Raw genomic sequence first — 17,721 nt, 5'->3', positions numbered from 1 at the left:
CTTCAGCCTCCCGAGTCCCTGGGACTATAGGCGCACCACCACATCCAGCTAATTTTCTGTATTTTTAGTAAGACAGGGTTCTCACCATGTTGGCTAGGCTGGTCTCCAACTTCTGGCCTCAAGTAATCCACCTGCCTCAGCCTCCCAAAGAGCTGGGATTACAGGAGTGACACCACTGTGCACGGCCAGTATCAACCTATCTTCAAGTTCACTGATTTTTTTCCTCTGACATCTTCACTCTGCTATTGAGACTATCCATTGAGTTTTTTATTTTGGTTATTTTTCCATTATAAAATTTCTTTTTGATACTTTATATCTTCAATTTCTTTGCTTGAGACCTATCTTTCATTTCATGAGTGTTGATCCTTATTTGGAGCTTTTTTTTTTTTTTTTTTTTTTTTTTTTTTGAGACGGAGTCTCACTCTGTCGCCCAGGCTGGAGTGCAGTAGTGCGATCTCGGCTCACTGCAACCTCCGCCTCCCAGGTTCACACCATTCTCCTGCCTCAGCCTCCTGAGTAGCTGGGACTACAGGCGCCCGCCACCACACCCGGCTAATTTTTTTTATATTTAGTAGAGACACCACACCTGGTTAATTTTTTATTTTTAGTAGAGACAGGGTTTCACCGTGTTAGCCAGGATGGTCTCGATCTCCTGACCTCGTGATCTGCCTGCCTCAGCCTCCCAGAGTGCTGGGATTACAGGCGTGAGCCACCGCGCCTGACCTGGAACATTTTTATAATGGTTACTTTCAAGTCTTTGTCAGAAAATTCTAGCATCTATGTCATATCAATACTGACTGACTTTTTCTATGTTAGTTGAAATTTTCCGGGTTTTTTGGTTTTTTTTGTTTTTTTGTTTATACTAAGTAATTTTGGATTGTATCCTGGACATTTTAAATAACACATTATGAGACTCTGGATTTTTTTTTTTTTTTTTTTTGAGACAGAGTCTTGCTCTGTCACCCAGGCTGGAGTGAGTGCAGTGGTGTGATCTTGGCTCACTACACCACCTAAGTTCAAGCGATTGTCCTGCCTCAGCCTCCCAGGTAGCTAGGACTATAGGCACGTGCTACCACGCCTGACTAATTTTTGTATTTTTAGTAGAGACGGGGTTTCACTATGTTGGCCAGGCTGGTCTCGAACTCCTGACCTCAGGTGATCTGCCTACCTTGGCCTCCCAAAGTGCTGGGATTACAGGCGTGAGCCACAGGGCCCAGCCGAGACTCTGGATCTTATGGATAATTTTGACCTTGTTTTGACAAGCATTAAACCTGGTTGGGTTCAGGCCACAGGTTCCAACCAGGCTTTTTTTATTTCAATGTCGGTTTCAAAGCCTTTTTTCCTTTCTAGGCAGATCTCTTTGTAGGCTATGGTCTTTTCCTTAGTTCAGTTCTCAAAGTCTTTGTTACGCTCCTTAGGATTAGATTCACATAGGTACAGTTTGGAGGGGGAGCCCAGCAGTTCATAAGCAACTTAATGGGGTCACTTGCCCAATCTCCTCCCTCTCTGTGATGTCCCCAGTACCTTCTTGTTCCCTGGGGCTCCCTATTTTAGTTCTCTGACCAGAAAGTGAGGTTTCACTTACCCAATATCTCATAACTGCACCTGAATCCAGGACAAGGTGGCAAAAGGACACAGAGAGAAAACAAGCAACAGAGATTCAACCCATCTTATTGGGACCCTATGCTTTATTATCATTTTATTTATTTATATATTTATGAGATGGAGTCTCACTCTGTCGCCCAGGCTGGAGTGCAGTGGCACAATCTTGGCTCACTGCAACCTCTGCTTCCTGGGTTCAAGTGATTATCCTAACTCAGCCTCCTGAGTAGCTGGGATTACAGGTATGCACCACCACACCCCACTAATGTTTTTTTTTTTTTGAGACAGAGTCTCGCTCTGTCACCCAGCCTGGAGTGCAGTGGCGCGATCTCAGCTCACTGCAAGCTCCGCCTCCCGGGTTTACGCCATTCTCCTGCCGCAGCCTCCTGAGTAGCTGGGACTACAGGCACCCACCACCTCGCCCGGCTAGTTTTTTGTATTTTTAGTAGAGACGGGATTTCACCATGTTAGCCAGGATGATTTCAATCTCCTGACCTCGTGATCCGCCTGTCTCGGCCTCCCAAAGTGCTGGGATTGCAGGCTTGAGCCACCACGCCCGGCCCACTAATTTTTGTATTTTAGTAGAGACAGGGCTTCACCGTTTTGGCCAAGCTGATCTTGCACTCCTGATCTCAAGTGATCTACCCACCTCGGCCTCCCAAAATGTTGGGATTACAGGCGTGAACCACCGAGCCCAGCCCATGCTTTGTTATTTTATTTCCAATTGGAGAGGAGGGTTCATCTGTCAGTTTTAGGGGCATATTGGCTCTTATTGTCACCTCCATTGCTACCAGGAAACTCCTTTTCTACTCCCTGAGCCTGAACTAGAGGGACTTCTCCTCTAGCTCTCTGTCTGTGCTCAGCTCCTTCCAAGTTTGGGGCTACCTTGAGTCCAGCCTGCAGACTACTAGAGTGAAAAAAATGGAGCTGGGTGTGCTGGCACAGGCCTGTAGTCCCAGTTACTCGGGAGGCTGAGGTGGGAGGATTGCTTGAGGCTAGGAGTTCAAGACCAGCGTGGACAACATAGTGAGAATCCTGTCTCTTATTTTTTTTAAATGGTCACCAGGTTTAATGGTACTTCAAATTTACATCTTCTCCCCAAATCTACCTGTTATTATTTACTTTTCAGGGTCTTGAAGTAGCTGCTTCATGTATCCTGATCAGGTTTTATAGCTGCCTTCTGTGGGAGAGAGACGGGAGAGTATACGTAGTACCTCCTCAAAACTGGGACCTCTCTGGTTGCTTTTAGGATTTTTTTCTCTTTAACTTTAGTTTTCTTCAATTTGACCATGGTGTGCCTATGTGTAGTTTTCTTTGTATTTTTCTTGGTTGAGATTCACTCAGTTTCTTGAAATGTACATTAATGACTTTCATCGATTTGGGGAAATTCTCTGTCATCTCTTCAAAGATTTATTTTGCTTCCTTCTCACCTTTTGAGACTCTAATGATTATACATATGCTATTCCTTTGATATTGTCCTCCATTTCTCTTATGCTTTATTCTTTCTTTTATTCTACATGTTTTCTCTCTGTGCTTCAGTTTATATAATTTTATTCATCCATCTTTGAATTATCTGAATCTTTTGCTGTGCTTAGTCTTTTTTTTTTTTTTTGCCTTAAACTAAAAAATCCTAAATACACATTAAAATAAAAAATGTTAAACTTGGCCAGGCACAGTGGCTCACGCCTGTAATTCTAGCACTTTGGGAGGCCAAGGTGGATGGATCACTTGCGGTCAGGAGTTCGAAACCAGCCTGGCCAGCATGGTGAAACCCTGTCTCTACTAAAAATACAAAAAAATGCCGGGCGCGGTGGCTCATGCCTGTAATCCCAGCACTTTGGGAGGCCGAGGCGGGCGGATCACGAGGTCGGGAGATCGAGACCATCCTGGCTAACACGGTGAGACCCGTCTCTACTAAAAAAAATACAAAAAATTAGCCGGGCGTGGTGGCGGGCGCCTGTAGTCCCAGCTACTCAGGAGGCTGAGGCAGGAGAATGGCGTGAACCCAGGAGGCGGAGCTTGCAGTGAGCTGAGATCGCGCCACTGCACTCTAGCCTGGGCAACAGAGCGAGACTCCGTCTCAAAAAAAAAAAAAAAAAATTAGCCGTGTGAGGTGGCAGGCACCTGTAATCCCAGCTACTCAGGAGACTGAGGCAGGAGAACCACTTGAACCCAGGAGGCAGAGGTTGCAGTGAGCCGAGATCACGCCACTGTACTCCATCCTGGGCAACAGAGCGAGCCTCTGTTTAAAAAAAAAAGGAATTGTTCATCTCATTGTATTTTTTTTTTATTTCTCCTGTTTGAAATAAGTGATGGAACTGGAAGCATAAATAACTATTATTAACTGTATCTTTTTTTTTTCCAAAAAGGTTTTAAAAATATTATATTATTAGTTGAAGCATCTCAATTTTCTAATCTGGGGTAAGACTTTAAAAGGAACAAATAATAGAAGAGGGAGTACATTTTCTTCCCTCTGTAGTAGCTGACTAGCTCCTCTATGAATAAGTAAGATTATAGTGTTCATTTATTCATTATTATTAAAACTTTTTAACAAATATTTATTGACTACCTACCATGGAACAAGTTGAAGATTTTTTTTTTCCTCTTTTGAGACAGGGTCTTGCTCTGTCACCCAGGCTGGAGTGCAGTGGCACAATCACGGCTCACTACGGCCTCAGCCTCCCTGGGCTCAGCTGATCCTCCAACCTCAGCCTCTCAAGTAGCTGGGACCACAGATGTACACCACCAACCTGGCTAACTTTTGTATTTTTTGTAGAGATAGGCTTTCGCCGTGTTGCCCAGGCTGGTCTTGAACTTCTGGGCTCAAGCAATTCACCCACCTTGGCCTCCCAAAGTGCTGGGATTACAGGTGTGAGCCACAGTGCCTGCCCAAGTTGAAGGTATCTTAACTTGGTTAAATGACAATTCTACCACTTAATAGAGTTTGCCCCAAATCCATTTAATATCGTACTTGGAGTTGTATACCAATTCCCCTGCCTCCAAGAGTTCAGCGGGAGAGACTAGGTAGTCTGACTTCACTTGGCATTCCTTTCTTCCTCATTTTATTTTATTCATAACCAGAGCTTTTTTTTTTTTTTTTTTTTTTGAGACAGTGTCTCACTGTGTCACACAGGCTGGAGTGCAGTGGTGCAGTCATGGCTCACTGCAGCCTCAAACTCCTGGGCTCCAGGAATCCTTCTGCTTCAACCTCCTGAGTAGCTAGGACTACAGATGCATGCCACCATACCTGGCTAAGTTTTAAAGTTTTTTTTGGTAGAGAGGGGGTCTCGCTTTGTTGCCCAGGTTTGTCTTGAACCTTCCCAGCTTCAAGCAGTCCTCCCACCTCTGCCTCCCAGGGTGCTGGGATTACAGACAAGCCACCACGCTTGGCACCAGAAAAAGTTTTATCATAATGTATTAAGTATGTGCCAGGCAATTTACTGAGCACTAGGAGATACAAAGACCACTAAAACATGATCCCTAGCCTTAATGGAATTTTATATTTCAGTAGGACATAAACATAAATAGGTACCATAAGGTATTAAAAATGTGATAGAAATAAATATATGGTAGAGGGGAGGCAGAGTAGAAGTAGTCATTTCTACCATAGGCAAAAAGGTTTACTAGGGGAGATTAAAACTGACACTGAGTCTTATAATGTGAGTAGAAGTTGCCTGGAGAGGATGGGATAGGAGAACAAATTATTTTCCAGCAAAATATCATGTAATTTATTTAAAATACAAAAATAGCCCAGTGAGACTTTTGGTATAAAACTTGAAGGAAATTTTTATTTTTCTAATTTATCTCTTCCCCCTAATTTTAAAAAATCTTTAAAGGTTATCAACTGGCAAACATCTCTTCACATTCCACCACAAGCTAAACTCAGTCCTGAAGCTTCTGATCTTATTATTAAACTTTGCCGAGGACCCGAAGATCGCTTAGGCAAGAATGGTGCTGATGAAATAAAAGCTCATCCATTTTTTAAAACAATTGATTTCTCCAGTGACCTGAGACAGCAATCTGCTTCATACATTCCTAAAATCACACACCCAACAGATACATCAAATTTTGATCCTGTTGATCCTGATAAGTTATGGAGTGACGATAACGAGGAAGAAAATGTAAATGACACTCTCAATGGATGGTATAAAAATGGGAAGCATCCTGAACATGCATTCTATGAATTTACCTTCCGAAGGTTTTTTGATGACAATGGCTACCCATATAATTATCCAAAGCCTATTGAATATGAATACATTAATTCACAAGGCTCAGAGCAGCAGTCGGATGAAGATGATCAAAACACAGGCTCAGAGATTAAAAATCGCGATCTAGTATATGTTTAACACACTAGTAAATAAATGTAATGAAAATTTGCAAAAGGGCCTGAAATGCGAGGTGTTTTGAGGTTCTGAGAGTAAAATTATGCAAATATGACAGAGCTATATATGTGTGCTCTGTGTACAATATTGTATTTTCCTAAATTATGGGAAATCCTTTTAAAATGTTAATTTATTCCAGCCGTTTAAATCAGTATTTAGAAAAAAATTGTTATAAGAAAAGTAAATTATGAACTGAATATTACAGTCAGTTCTTGGTACTTAAAGTACTTAAAATAAGTAGTGCTTTGTTTAAAAGGAGAAATCTGGTATCTATTTGTATATATGCTAAATAATTTTAAAAGACAAGAGTTTTTGAAATTTTTTTGAAAGACAGTTTTAGTTTTATCTTGCTTTAACCAAATATGAAACATACCCCGTATTTACAGAGCTCTTTTTTCCCCTCATAACCTTGTTTTTGGTACAAAATAAGCTAGAGAAATTAAGCCATCGTGTTGGTGAGTGTTCCTAGGCTAATCTTAATCTGTATAATTCACATCCTGAAACTAAGGAATACAGGGTTAAAAAATATTAATATGTTTGTCAGAAGGAAAGATAATGCATTTATCTCCCCGCCCCCATGGAATATTTAATCTTCTTGCATTTATTTCTCAAGAATTACTGGCTTTAAAAGAAGCCAAAGCACTACTAGCTTTTTTTCCATATTGTTATTTTTGATGCTGCTTCCAATTTTAAAAGGGAACAAAGCTGCCATAAATAAAAATTTTCAGTACTGAAAGCTAAAATTTTTTTCACCATCCTAAGCAAAGAATTATTTTCATGTTCATGTACTTTTCCTGTATAGTAACTATTTTGATTATATTATCAATGTTACCTGTTTCCTCTTTCAGAACAGTGCTGCATATACAGATTGTTATTGGCAAAGGAAAATCTGGCTATCTGGCAATATTTTACCTAAGGGCAGATTAATTGGTGAAAAAATTAACTCTTAAGATGGCCATTAATAATTAGAAAAATTTACAGAGTGGTCTTAGTAGAAAATTCAAGTCCTCCTAATTTATTTAAGGTTAAATAATGTGTTCAACATGACTATTATGTATAATGCTTAGGTTCTAAGGAAGATTAAGGTTCTATACCAAAATACATGAGCTTATCTTTTAGGAAGGGGAAAAAGGCTCTATTTTGACCATAGTAAAATTTGTATTTTATTTCCTTTTCTTAAGCTCCATTGATAAGGGATTGTTTTTATCAAAAGTTACTATTTGGGGATTGGAGGCATAATTTTAATGATTTTCATACTTTTAGCTTTCTTCACATAAAAGCTAATTGAAACCATATATGTAGTAAAATTAAAGGCAGAGCTGTTGCAGTTGAATTGGAGAGTCAGGGCAAAGAACACTTACTAGCCCACACTTCCTACCTTTCTACAGGTGGTCCTTTCAGAACTCAGCTTGGAAACCTACTACTATGTTATCATGGGTCTTTCGGGGTTAGTGGTTCTTTTGAGAATCTGAAGGAAGCTGTGGACTCTTCCCAGGAAAAAAAAAAAAATCAACACATACAATGTTGCATGCAGTTTCAAGGGATTTTGGACATATTGAAACCTATCACAGGCTCTAGGTTATGGACCTCGGTCCCATGAGAAAATTGATATATTAAACTAAGAACTTTGTTTTTAACTTACCAATCACTACTCAGCACATCTTATATAAACTGATAATTTGTGATGGAAAAGGTCTGTAACATGTGATGTAAGGTGACCTTATGAATGCCTCTCTTGCTGGTACATTAATTTGTTTTAAATGTATCATTTGGAGGGGACTGAAATGTTGGACTCATTACAAGCTTGATACAGAAATATTTCTGAAGGATTTCTAATTGGAATTATAAGAAAATGTGCTCTCATGAAATGGCAGTCTTCACCTCTTGGTTCATGGAACATTTGGTTAGTCCCATAAAATCCTATGCAAAACAAAGTAGTTCAAGAATTTTTAGGTGAGTACTCACATTTATAAGGTATTCCTCTTGCTCTTTGGGCTTTTTCAATCTGATTTATTTAAATTTTCATTTAGTTGTTTTACTTTTGGACTAAGGTGCAATACAGTAGAAAATAACTTTGTTACATTTATGTTGTAGGAAATCTAAGGTGCTGTCTCCTCCCCCTTCCCTTCCCACAAAATCTGTATTCCCCCTATTGCTGAAATGTAACAGACACTACAAATTTTGTATTCTTTTTTTGTTTTTTGTTTTGAGACAGGGTCTCACTCTGTCACCCAGGCTGGAGTGCAGTGGCGCTTCACAGCTCACTGCATCCTCGACATTTGAGGCTCACGCAGTCCTCACACCTCAGCCTCCCAAGTAGCTGGGCATGCGCCACCAAGCCCAGCTAATTTTTGTATCTTTAGTAGAGATGGGGTTTTGCCATGTTGCCCAGGTTGGTCTGGAACTCCTGGGCTCCAGTTATATGCCCACCTCAGCCTCCCAGAGTGCTGGGATTACAGACGTGAGCCACCGCGCCTGGCGCAAATATGTATTCTTTTAAAATTTCCTCTGATACTATAAGCCTTTTGCATTTATCTGAAGCAGTATACATGCCTTTGGTATCAGCAATTTTAACAGTTTGGATATACTTATCAGCTGTCTTATTCCAAAACTACATCTACTTCTTCCAGTATAGAATCTGGTGCTTCCTGACCAAAAAGATGAGAAAAACAATGTTAAAAATATAGATACTTTCCATTGAAATGGAGTGAAAACGTTGGTTCTGTATGTTTTCTTTTAAAATAATTTTCTCATAAAAACTTGCTGTCTTTATTGTACTTACCCTTTTTATGCATATCAATAGTATTTATAAGATGTGTTCTATAATTATGTAATTGTAGATACTGTTATGTATTGTCCAGTGACATCATAAGGCAGGCCCTACTGCTGTATCTTTTCTACCTTCTTATTTGTAATAGAAACTATAGAATGTATGACTAAAAAGTCACTTTGAGATTGACTTTTTTAAAAAGTTATTACTTTCTGCTGTTGCAAAGTGCAAAACTGTGAGTGGAATTGTTTTATTCTGACTTAATATGTTAGAAATTAGAGAATACAGTGGGAGGATTTGTAGACATTGCTGCTGCTGTTACCCAAGGTATTTTAGATCAAAAAATTTAATAAACAGAAATCCCTTTGGTATTTAAAGTGGAACATTTAGCCTGTTCATTTTAATCTAAAGCAAAAAGTAATTTGGGTCAAAATATTGGTATATTTGTAAAGCGCCTTAATATATCCTTTTGTGGAAGGCACTACACAGTTTACTTTTATATTGTATTGTGTATATAAGTATTTTGTATTAAAATTGAATCAGTGGCAACACTAAAGTTTTATAAAATCATGCTTTGTTAGAAAAGGAATTACAGCTTTGCAATATAACTAATTGTTTTGCATAATTCTGAATGTAATAGATACGAATAATCAGCCTGTGTTTTTAATGAACTTATTTGTATTTTCCCAATCATTTTCTCTAGTGTAATGTTTGCTGGGATAATAAAAAAAATTCAAATCTTTCAATTATGTGTGGAAAGCTAATTTTTACACTGCTTAACTTTGTTGTTTTTTAATTCAAAAATTTATGTAAATTTTTTTTTTTTTTTCTTTTTTTTTTTTTGAGATGGAATCTGGCTCTGTCGCCCAGGCTGGAGTGCAGTGGCGCGTTAAATATTTTTATTCTCTGAGAAAGTTATGATTAAAATTTTGATGCTTTGGAATTAAAATAACTAATGATAGTACTTAGGTTAAGGCAAACTGAATATCATGTAACTGTCATGTTTTCATTTTAATGTTTTCATTTTGTCCAATATAAGTACAGTATTTCCTGTTAAGGGCCTCCATTAGATTACAGGTTTAGAATTTAATGATTAAATTTTACATTTAGTACCATTTGATTACGGTATATAATTTTTAAAATGTAAAATTGTTGGTTAATCTGTTTTTCTTTATAATCCTTTTTGTTTGTTTTATTTCTTAGAGATGGTCTTTCTCTGTCACCCAGGCTGGAGTTCAGTGTCATGATTAAAGCTCACTTTAACTTACACCTGGGCTTAAGCTGTCCTCCTGCCTTTTTCTCCCAAGTAGCTGGGACTAAAGGAGTGTGCCACCATACGTGGCTAATTTTTTGTTTTTATATTTATAGAGATGGGGTCTCGCTAAGTTGCCCAGTCTGATCTCAAACTGCTGGATACAAGCGATCCTCCCGCCTCTGCCTCTCAAAGTATTGGGATTACAGACCTGAACCACTGTGTCAAAATATATATGTTGATATTGTATCTTATATCAGCTTTATATGGATGAAAAACAAGTACTGTTTTTCCTCTTCTTTTTAAGCATTACCATCATTATATCTTCTTTTATCCTCTTGTTTGCACTCCCTTGTAAGTTTGTATTTATTCTACATAAGTCTTGTACAGATGACACAAATTGCATTATTCCTATGGTTTATTGTACTACATTGTGGGCCCACATTTGGTATACTTAAAATTGTGACTATACTTTGCTACACACACATGCACACATGCACATCTGCTTGTGTATGTGAAGAGTAGAGGGAGGTCGCCAAACAGTTATTGTCCAGTTTTTCCTCCTTTCTTTCAGTAACAGAGCTACCCAGAGATTCCGAACATTTTGTTGGATTTAGGCTATGAATGGAACTTTGGGTTGTTTCCCTTGAGGAAGGGTTAAATTTGTTCTGCAGGAGAAAAAAAAGATTCTTATGAATACCTAGCTCACAGAGGGGTTGACAAATGACAGAGGCCACTCTTGCTCCCCAGTATCCACTCTCCCACTTTTCCTTTTACTAATAGAGCCAATATCCCTTTCTAAGTTTTGACTACCCCAGTAGAGTCCATGTTTCTCCTATTCCTTTGTAATTAGTTTTGGGCACATGACTAGGTTTTGGTCATTGGGACATTAGCAGACGTGGTATGTGCAAATTATACATATAATTAAAGTTGACATTGTTTGCCCACCACTTGCTCTTTACCTCTTCCCACAGGATGGAACACGTACATAGTGGTGATTTTATATTGACCATGAACATTAGAAAAACACTCTAGTGGCTGGACACAGTGGGTCACTCCTGTAATCCCAGCACTTTGGGAGGCCGAGGTGGGCGGAACACGAGGTCAAGAGATCGAGACCATGCTGGCCAACCAATGTGGTGAAACCCGTCTCTACTAAAAATACAAAAATTAGCTGGGCGTAGTGGCGCACGCCTGTAGTCCCAGCTACTCAGGAGGCTGAGGCGGGAGAATCGCTTGAACCTGGGAGGTGGAGGTTGCAATGAGCCAAGATTGAGCCACTGCACTCCATCCTGGGCAACACAGCGAGACTCCGTCTCAAAAAAAAAAAAAAAAAAAGAAAAATACTCTAGTGATGGTGAATGAACCAAATGATTACATTCTGGTTACCTGAGAGATTGTGTGAAGCAGGGTCGTCTTTCCAGTCTGAACTGATCAACTGCAGAATGTGAGAGAGAGGGGAGAAAAGTTATATCTATATATATAATATATATCCATTTGTTACTGCTGCTGAGCCTATACCTTAAGTAATACAGCATATAATTTGTATCAGTGTATAATCTGATTTGCAGAATGACTTAACAAAGTCATTTTGTATTTTGACCATCTCCTGTGGACTCAACCATAAAATTCAGTTATTTTACTTCTTAGGTTTTTCTCTAATTCATCATCTTTATTCTCGTTGTTAACTAATTTGGTTAAGGTCCTCATCAGCCTGAATTAATGTAATAATTTTCTAACATGAGTCTTTACTTTATTCTGGTACCTTAAGTTTATTATCCAACCTGTCACCAAAATGACCTTAAAAGATAATTCCAGATTCTGCTTCTAATACAACCAATCAGATCCTAATGGATTTACTGTATCACAGCTAACAACTATAAAGTCTGGGGGAAAAAACCCAACTACCTAAAGATATTGGAATGGAACAAGACCAGGCAAATTCTGGAAGGGAGCTGATCCTTGGAAGAGAGGAATGGCACTAGATAAGTATTCCATTTTTATGACATCTTGCCTGAGAAAGGCCCAAATCTTTGGCTGAATCATGAATCAAATATGTAGGGAAGGCTGGGCACAGTGGCTCACGCCTGTAATCCCAGCACTTTGGGAGGCTGAGGTAGGCAGATCACTTGAGGTCAGGAGTTTGAGATCAGGCTGGCCACGTTGGTGAAACCCCGTGTCTACTAAAAATACAAAAATTGGCAGGTGTGGTGGTGCATGCCTGTAGTCCCTGCTACTCAGGAGGCTGAGGCAGGAGAATCGCTTGAATCTGGGAGGTGGAGGTTGCAGTGAGCCGAGATCACCACTGCACTCCAGCCTGGGAGACAGAGACTCCAAAAGGAGAGGAGAAGTGAGGAGAGAGGAGGAGAGGGGAAGGGAGGGAAGATTACTCAAGAAAATCTACTAAAATTTGGTATGAGTTTTGAGAGTCTGTGATATTTGAACCAATATTCACTTTTAAGGGTTTTCTATCACCAATACTAAGCAATTTAATTATGATGTGTCTGGTGTCATTTTATTTATTTTTCTTGTGCTTGGGGTTCATTGAGCTTCTTGAATCTGTGGAGCAATGGTTTTCATTAATGCAAGATTTTTTTTAAGCTACCATTTTTTTTTCTTCCTTTTTTTAAAAATTATACTTAAGTTCTGGGATATATGTGCAGAATGTGCAGGTTTGTTACATGGGTATACATGTACCATGGTGGTTTGCTGCACCCATCAACTCGTCATCTACATTAGGTATTTCTCCTAATGCTATCCCTCCTCTAGCCCCCACTCCCCGACAGGCCCTGGTGTGTGATGTTCCCCTCCCTGTGCCCCTGTGTTCTCATTGTTCAACTCCCACTTGTGAGTGAGAACATGCGGTGTTTGGTTTTCTGTTCCTGTGTTAATTTACTAAGAATGATGGCTTCCAGCTTCATCCATGTCCATACAAAGGACATTAACTCATTCTTTTTTATGTTCAGCCACCATTTCTTCCAGTTGAGTATATACTAAAATAATACATCTAAAAGGTAATGAGTGAATTTGGTATTTTTTGTTTTTTGTTTTTTGTTTTTGAGACAGAGTCTCACTTTGTTGCCTAGGCTGGAGTGCAATGGCATGATCTTGGCTCACTGCAACCTCTGCCTCCTGGGTTCAAGTGATTCTCCTGCCTCAGCCTCCCGAGTATCTGGGATTACAAGTGTCCACCACCATGCCTGGCTAATTTTTATGTTTTTTAGTAGAGACGGGGTTTCACCATGTTGGCCAGACTGGTCTCAAACTCCTGACCTTAGATGATCCACCCGCCTGGGCCTACCAAAGTGCTGGGACGCCCGGCCCTGAATTTGGTATCCTCAATTGCCTCTGGGAATGGTAAACTGGATTTGTAGGGTGACAAGAATCATAGAAATACTTCTCACTATATAGCCCTTTATATCATTTGATTTTGCATTATGTGCATTGCCTATCCAAATATATAACATAAAATGGAATTAAAAAACAAAACAACTCAAAACTTTAAGTCCAAGTGGAAGAACTGGATTTAGACAAAGGAAGATACACATTCATTGGGACATGAGGCAAAAACCAAAAGGCAGATGTGAGGCAAAGAAGTTTGTAAGTGGGAGGGTAAGAGTATTAATTTAGGTTAAGCTCAGCTGCACATAAAACCCAAAACATCCATACCTTAGACATATAATGTCTGAAGCTGGCAGTCCACTTCTGGTATGGCAGCTCCACAAAGTCATCCCACACTTCATCTGTTCAATTGCTGTCCTTGTCAACCTAAAATTTGCTCTGGTTAGTAGTTGGCTGCTTATGTTCTCTACACCTTGGGCGTGTGTGTTTTTGGTGTGTTTTTTTGTTTGTTTTTTGTTTTTTGTTTTTGATACTGGGTCTAGCTCTGTTGCCCAGGCTGGAGTGAAGTGGCTCGATGGCTCACTGCAACCTCCGCCTCCCAGATTCAAGCAATTCTTGTGCCTCAGCCTCCAGAGTAGCTGGGATTACAGGTGTCCGCCACCACGTCCAGCTAATTTTTGTGTTTTTAGTAGAAATGAGGTTTTACGGCCGGGCGCGGTGGCTCAAGCCTGTAATCCCAGCACTTTGGGAGGCCGAGACGGGCGGATCACAAGGTCAGGAGATCGAGACCATCCTGGCTAACACAATGAAACCCCGTCTCTACTAAAAAAAAATACAAAAAAAAACTAGCCGGGCGAAGTGGCGGGTGCCTGTAGTCCCAGCTACTCGGGAGGCTGAGGCAGGAAAATGGCATGAACCCGGGAGGCGGAGCTTGCAGTGAGCTGAGATCCGGCCACTGCACTCCAGCCTGGGCAAGAGAGCCAGACTCCGCCTCAAAAAAAAAAAAAAAAAAACCAAAAAAAAAAAGAAATGAGGTTTTACCATATTGCCCAGGCTGGTCTCAAACTCCTGGGCTCAAGCAACCACCCACCTCAGCCTCCCAAAGTGTTGGGATTACAAACATGAGCCACTGCACCCAGCCTTCTTTTCCTTGTTCTAACCTGGTGAAAAGAGAGGGGGGCAGGTGGAGGGAGATTTCTATGGCCTCTCCTTTTAAAGAAGCCTTCCTAAAAGTTCTACACAACACTTTCACTGCCAGAAGTTAGGTCCATGGTCACATCTAGCAGCAAGAGTGTCTGGGAAATAGTCCTTATTCCAGGTGGTCTGATTTTATCAAACCAGGTTCTGTTACGAGAATGGGTATTTGGCATCCAGTCTCTGCCACAGTGAGCAAGCTGAGAGAATTTCTTTCTTTCTTCTTCTTTTTTTTATTATTTTTTGAGACAGAGTCTTGCTGTGTTGCCCAGGCTGGAGTGCAGTGGTGTGATCTTGGCTCACTGAAAGCTCTGCCTCCTGAATTCAAGCAATTCTCCTGCCTCAGCCTCCCAAGTAGCTGGGATTACAGGCGCGTGCCACCATGCCCAGCTAATTTTTGTATTTTTAGTAGAGACGAGGTTTCACCATGTTGGACAGCCTGGTCTCGAACTCCTGACCTCAGGTGATCCACCCACCTTGGCCTCCCAAAGTGCTGAGATTACAGGCCCGAGTGACCGTGCCTGGCCCAAATTGAGAGAATTTCTGATAGCTTCTGTTTCTTTGAGGTTGGAGGCATAGTAATTCACTGAAAGGGCAGACAGGGCTGGGTAGCTGCCTTTCTGGGGTAAAGGTCTGAAATAGGCCAGGTGCACTGGCTCACATCTGTAATCCCATCAGCCTCACATTTGGGAGGCTGCAGCGGGAAGATCCTTGAACCCAGGAGTTCGAGACCAGCCTGGGCAACATGGTGAGACCTTGTCTCTACAAAAAAATTTAAAAATTATCTGGGCTTGGTGGCACGTGCCCGTAGTTCTAGCTACTCAGGAGGCTGAGACAGGAGGATGGCTTGAGCCCAGTGGGTCAACGCTGCAGTGAGCTGAGATCCTACCACTGTACTCCAGCCCGGGGGACAGAGCAAGACCCTGTTTCAAAAAATAAAAGTCTCAACTAATGGGAAGTGTGAGACATAACTGAAGTGAGACAGGCAGCAAAATGTTTCAGCTGGGTTAGAAAGATATGAAACTATGGCGCATCAATCTTCACAGTGATGTGATTTTCTTGGTAGCATTCAACAGCCTGGTATTAGCAGATCAGCGATGGAAACTATTGTTTAGGAAGAATGCGTATAAGGTTAGTAAAGAACACTGGTGAATCTGGCCCAGTCTGTTAATTGCAGCTATGGTGTGACATAATCTAAAAATTCAGTAAATCTTACTTATGGTTAGACTTTCTAGCCTTATGCATACTGTATCCCAGGAGATGGCTCAAATGTTTGAAGTATAGAAGAATGCCAGATGTATCAACCAGGTGAGTGAAGTTAATAAACTGGTCCTGAAAGTCCTTTCCAATTTCTCTCATGAAATGTAAAAAGTGTCTCAAATTCTTTTATTTATTTATTTATTTATTTATTTATTTATTTATTTATTGAGACGGAGTCTCACTCTCTTGCCCAGGCTGGAGTGCAGTGGTGCAATCTCTGCTCACGGCAACCTCTACTTCCGGGTTCAAGTGATTCTCCTGCCTCAGCCTCCCGAGTAGCTGGGACTACAGGCGCTCACCATCACGCCCACTAATTTATGTGTTTTTAGTAGAGATGGGGTTTCGCCATTTTGGCCAGACTGGTTTCAAACTCTTGACCTCAGGTGATCCGCCTGCCTCGGCTTCCCAAAGTGCTGGGATTACAGGCGTGAGCCACCACACCCAGCCCTCAAATTCTTTTAAATTATTTTATTTTATTTATTCTACAAATATCTAATTAACACAATGTGCCAGACGTTGCTCTACTCATATGGACAAAGTATCTGACTTCATTAAGTTTACTCACTGGGGCAAGAGAAACAAATATATAATGTAAAGAAGGTCTTTATGGCCATTCCCCTTCTGTGTAATTCCAGGGGTCACAGTACCTCTTGCAACGGTCCCCCAATCTATTCTGTCTCCCCTCCAAAACTTCCTACGTTTAGCTGTCAAATTAATCCTCCTATTTGCTATATAACTTATGTCTTCATTTGAAGCCTTTCAATGGATCCCTTTTTGTCTACTGAATAAAGTTTAAACTCTTTAGCTGGCACTTATCTTTCTATCTCTTTTCCCCTAACTTCGTTTTGTGTGTCCTATGATTCTGGCAAATTAATCTGACCATTCACCAGGAAAATCTCAGATTTTCTGAGTCACAGTTTGGACATAATCATTTTAGAAGGGTGGTAGTTGTAGAAGCCACACTGTAGAAGAAGAAATGACTCCTAGTCATGAGAGTGGTACACAAATATTCTGCTGCTTCGCTTCCAGGCACAATGCAGAGATGAACACCTGCATTTCTTTGAAGTCAGGCTTGACCAGTGACTTGCTCTGGCCAAAAAAATGTAGGCAGAGTGGCAAGTTTCACATCCAGGCAGAGGCTGTGCAATTTATCTCCCTTTTTTTTCACTGCCAAGGGTCCCACTGCCTGCATCCACTCAAGCTATGAACATAAAGAGTAGATAAGGAAAAAAATGCTGTTGTTGAAACCTCTGTAACTTAGAGGTTGCTACAGCATAACCCACTCTTGCTTGACAATACAGCTAGTGAAGAAATGGAAGTAGTGAATATAAGCCACTCTCTGGAGGTTTGTCTTTCCACCTAAAAAAAATCTTCAGCCGGGAGCGGTGGCTCATACTTGTAATCCCAGCACTTTGGGAGGCCGAGGCAGGTGGATCATGAGGTCAGGAGTTTGAGACCAGCCTGGCCAACACAGTGAAACCCCGTTTCTACTAAAAATACAAAAATTAGCTGGGCATGGTGGCAGGTGCCTGTAATCCCAGCTACTCGGGAGGGTGAGGCTTGAACCTGGGAGGTGGAGGTTGCAGTGAGCCGAGATTGCGCCATTACACTCCAGCCTGGGCGACAGAGCTAGACTCTGTTTCAAAACAACAACAACAACAACAAAAACAAAAAACAAAAAAACCTTCATATATAATACACGTATGTACACGTAATAAAATGTGCCCAGTTTGTGTACTGTTGATGAATTTTAATAAATGTATACACCTCTGTAAGCACTACCCTAACAGAACATTTCCTTTCCATCACCTTAAACATTTCCTGGGGTCTTTCAACAATCTAGTTCTTCTCCCCCACCTCCTGAATAGAGCCTCAGGCAGCCAACTACTGATCAGCTATTACTATAGATTAGTTTTGCC

At 40.7% G+C, this 17,721-nt stretch overlaps 1 protein-coding gene across 5 annotated transcripts in view; it reads left to right on the top strand.

Moving 5' to 3' along the window:
• Positions 1-9,500, top strand: part of LATS1 (large tumor suppressor kinase 1) — a 57,814-nt gene extending 48,314 nt beyond the window's left edge. For all 5 annotated transcript variants that reach the window (XM_028847199.2, XM_002808396.4, XM_077999509.1 and 2 more), the window contains one exon: positions 5,439-9,500. In XM_028847199.2, coding sequence (XP_028703032.1) covers positions 5,439-5,948 — 510 coding nt within the window. In that variant the 3' untranslated portion in view covers positions 5,949-9,500. The remainder of the gene's footprint in view (positions 1-5,438) is intronic.
• Positions 9,501-17,721: the final 8,221 nt, after the last annotated feature.

The sequence above is a fragment of the Macaca mulatta genome, chromosome 4, assembly GCF_049350105.2.
Source record: "Macaca mulatta isolate MMU2019108-1 chromosome 4, T2T-MMU8v2.0, whole genome shotgun sequence".
Lineage (NCBI taxonomy): Eukaryota > Metazoa > Chordata > Mammalia > Primates > Cercopithecidae > Macaca > Macaca mulatta.
Note: the sequence above shows the minus strand (reverse complement) of the source record. Positions and strands in the feature narration are given on the sequence as shown.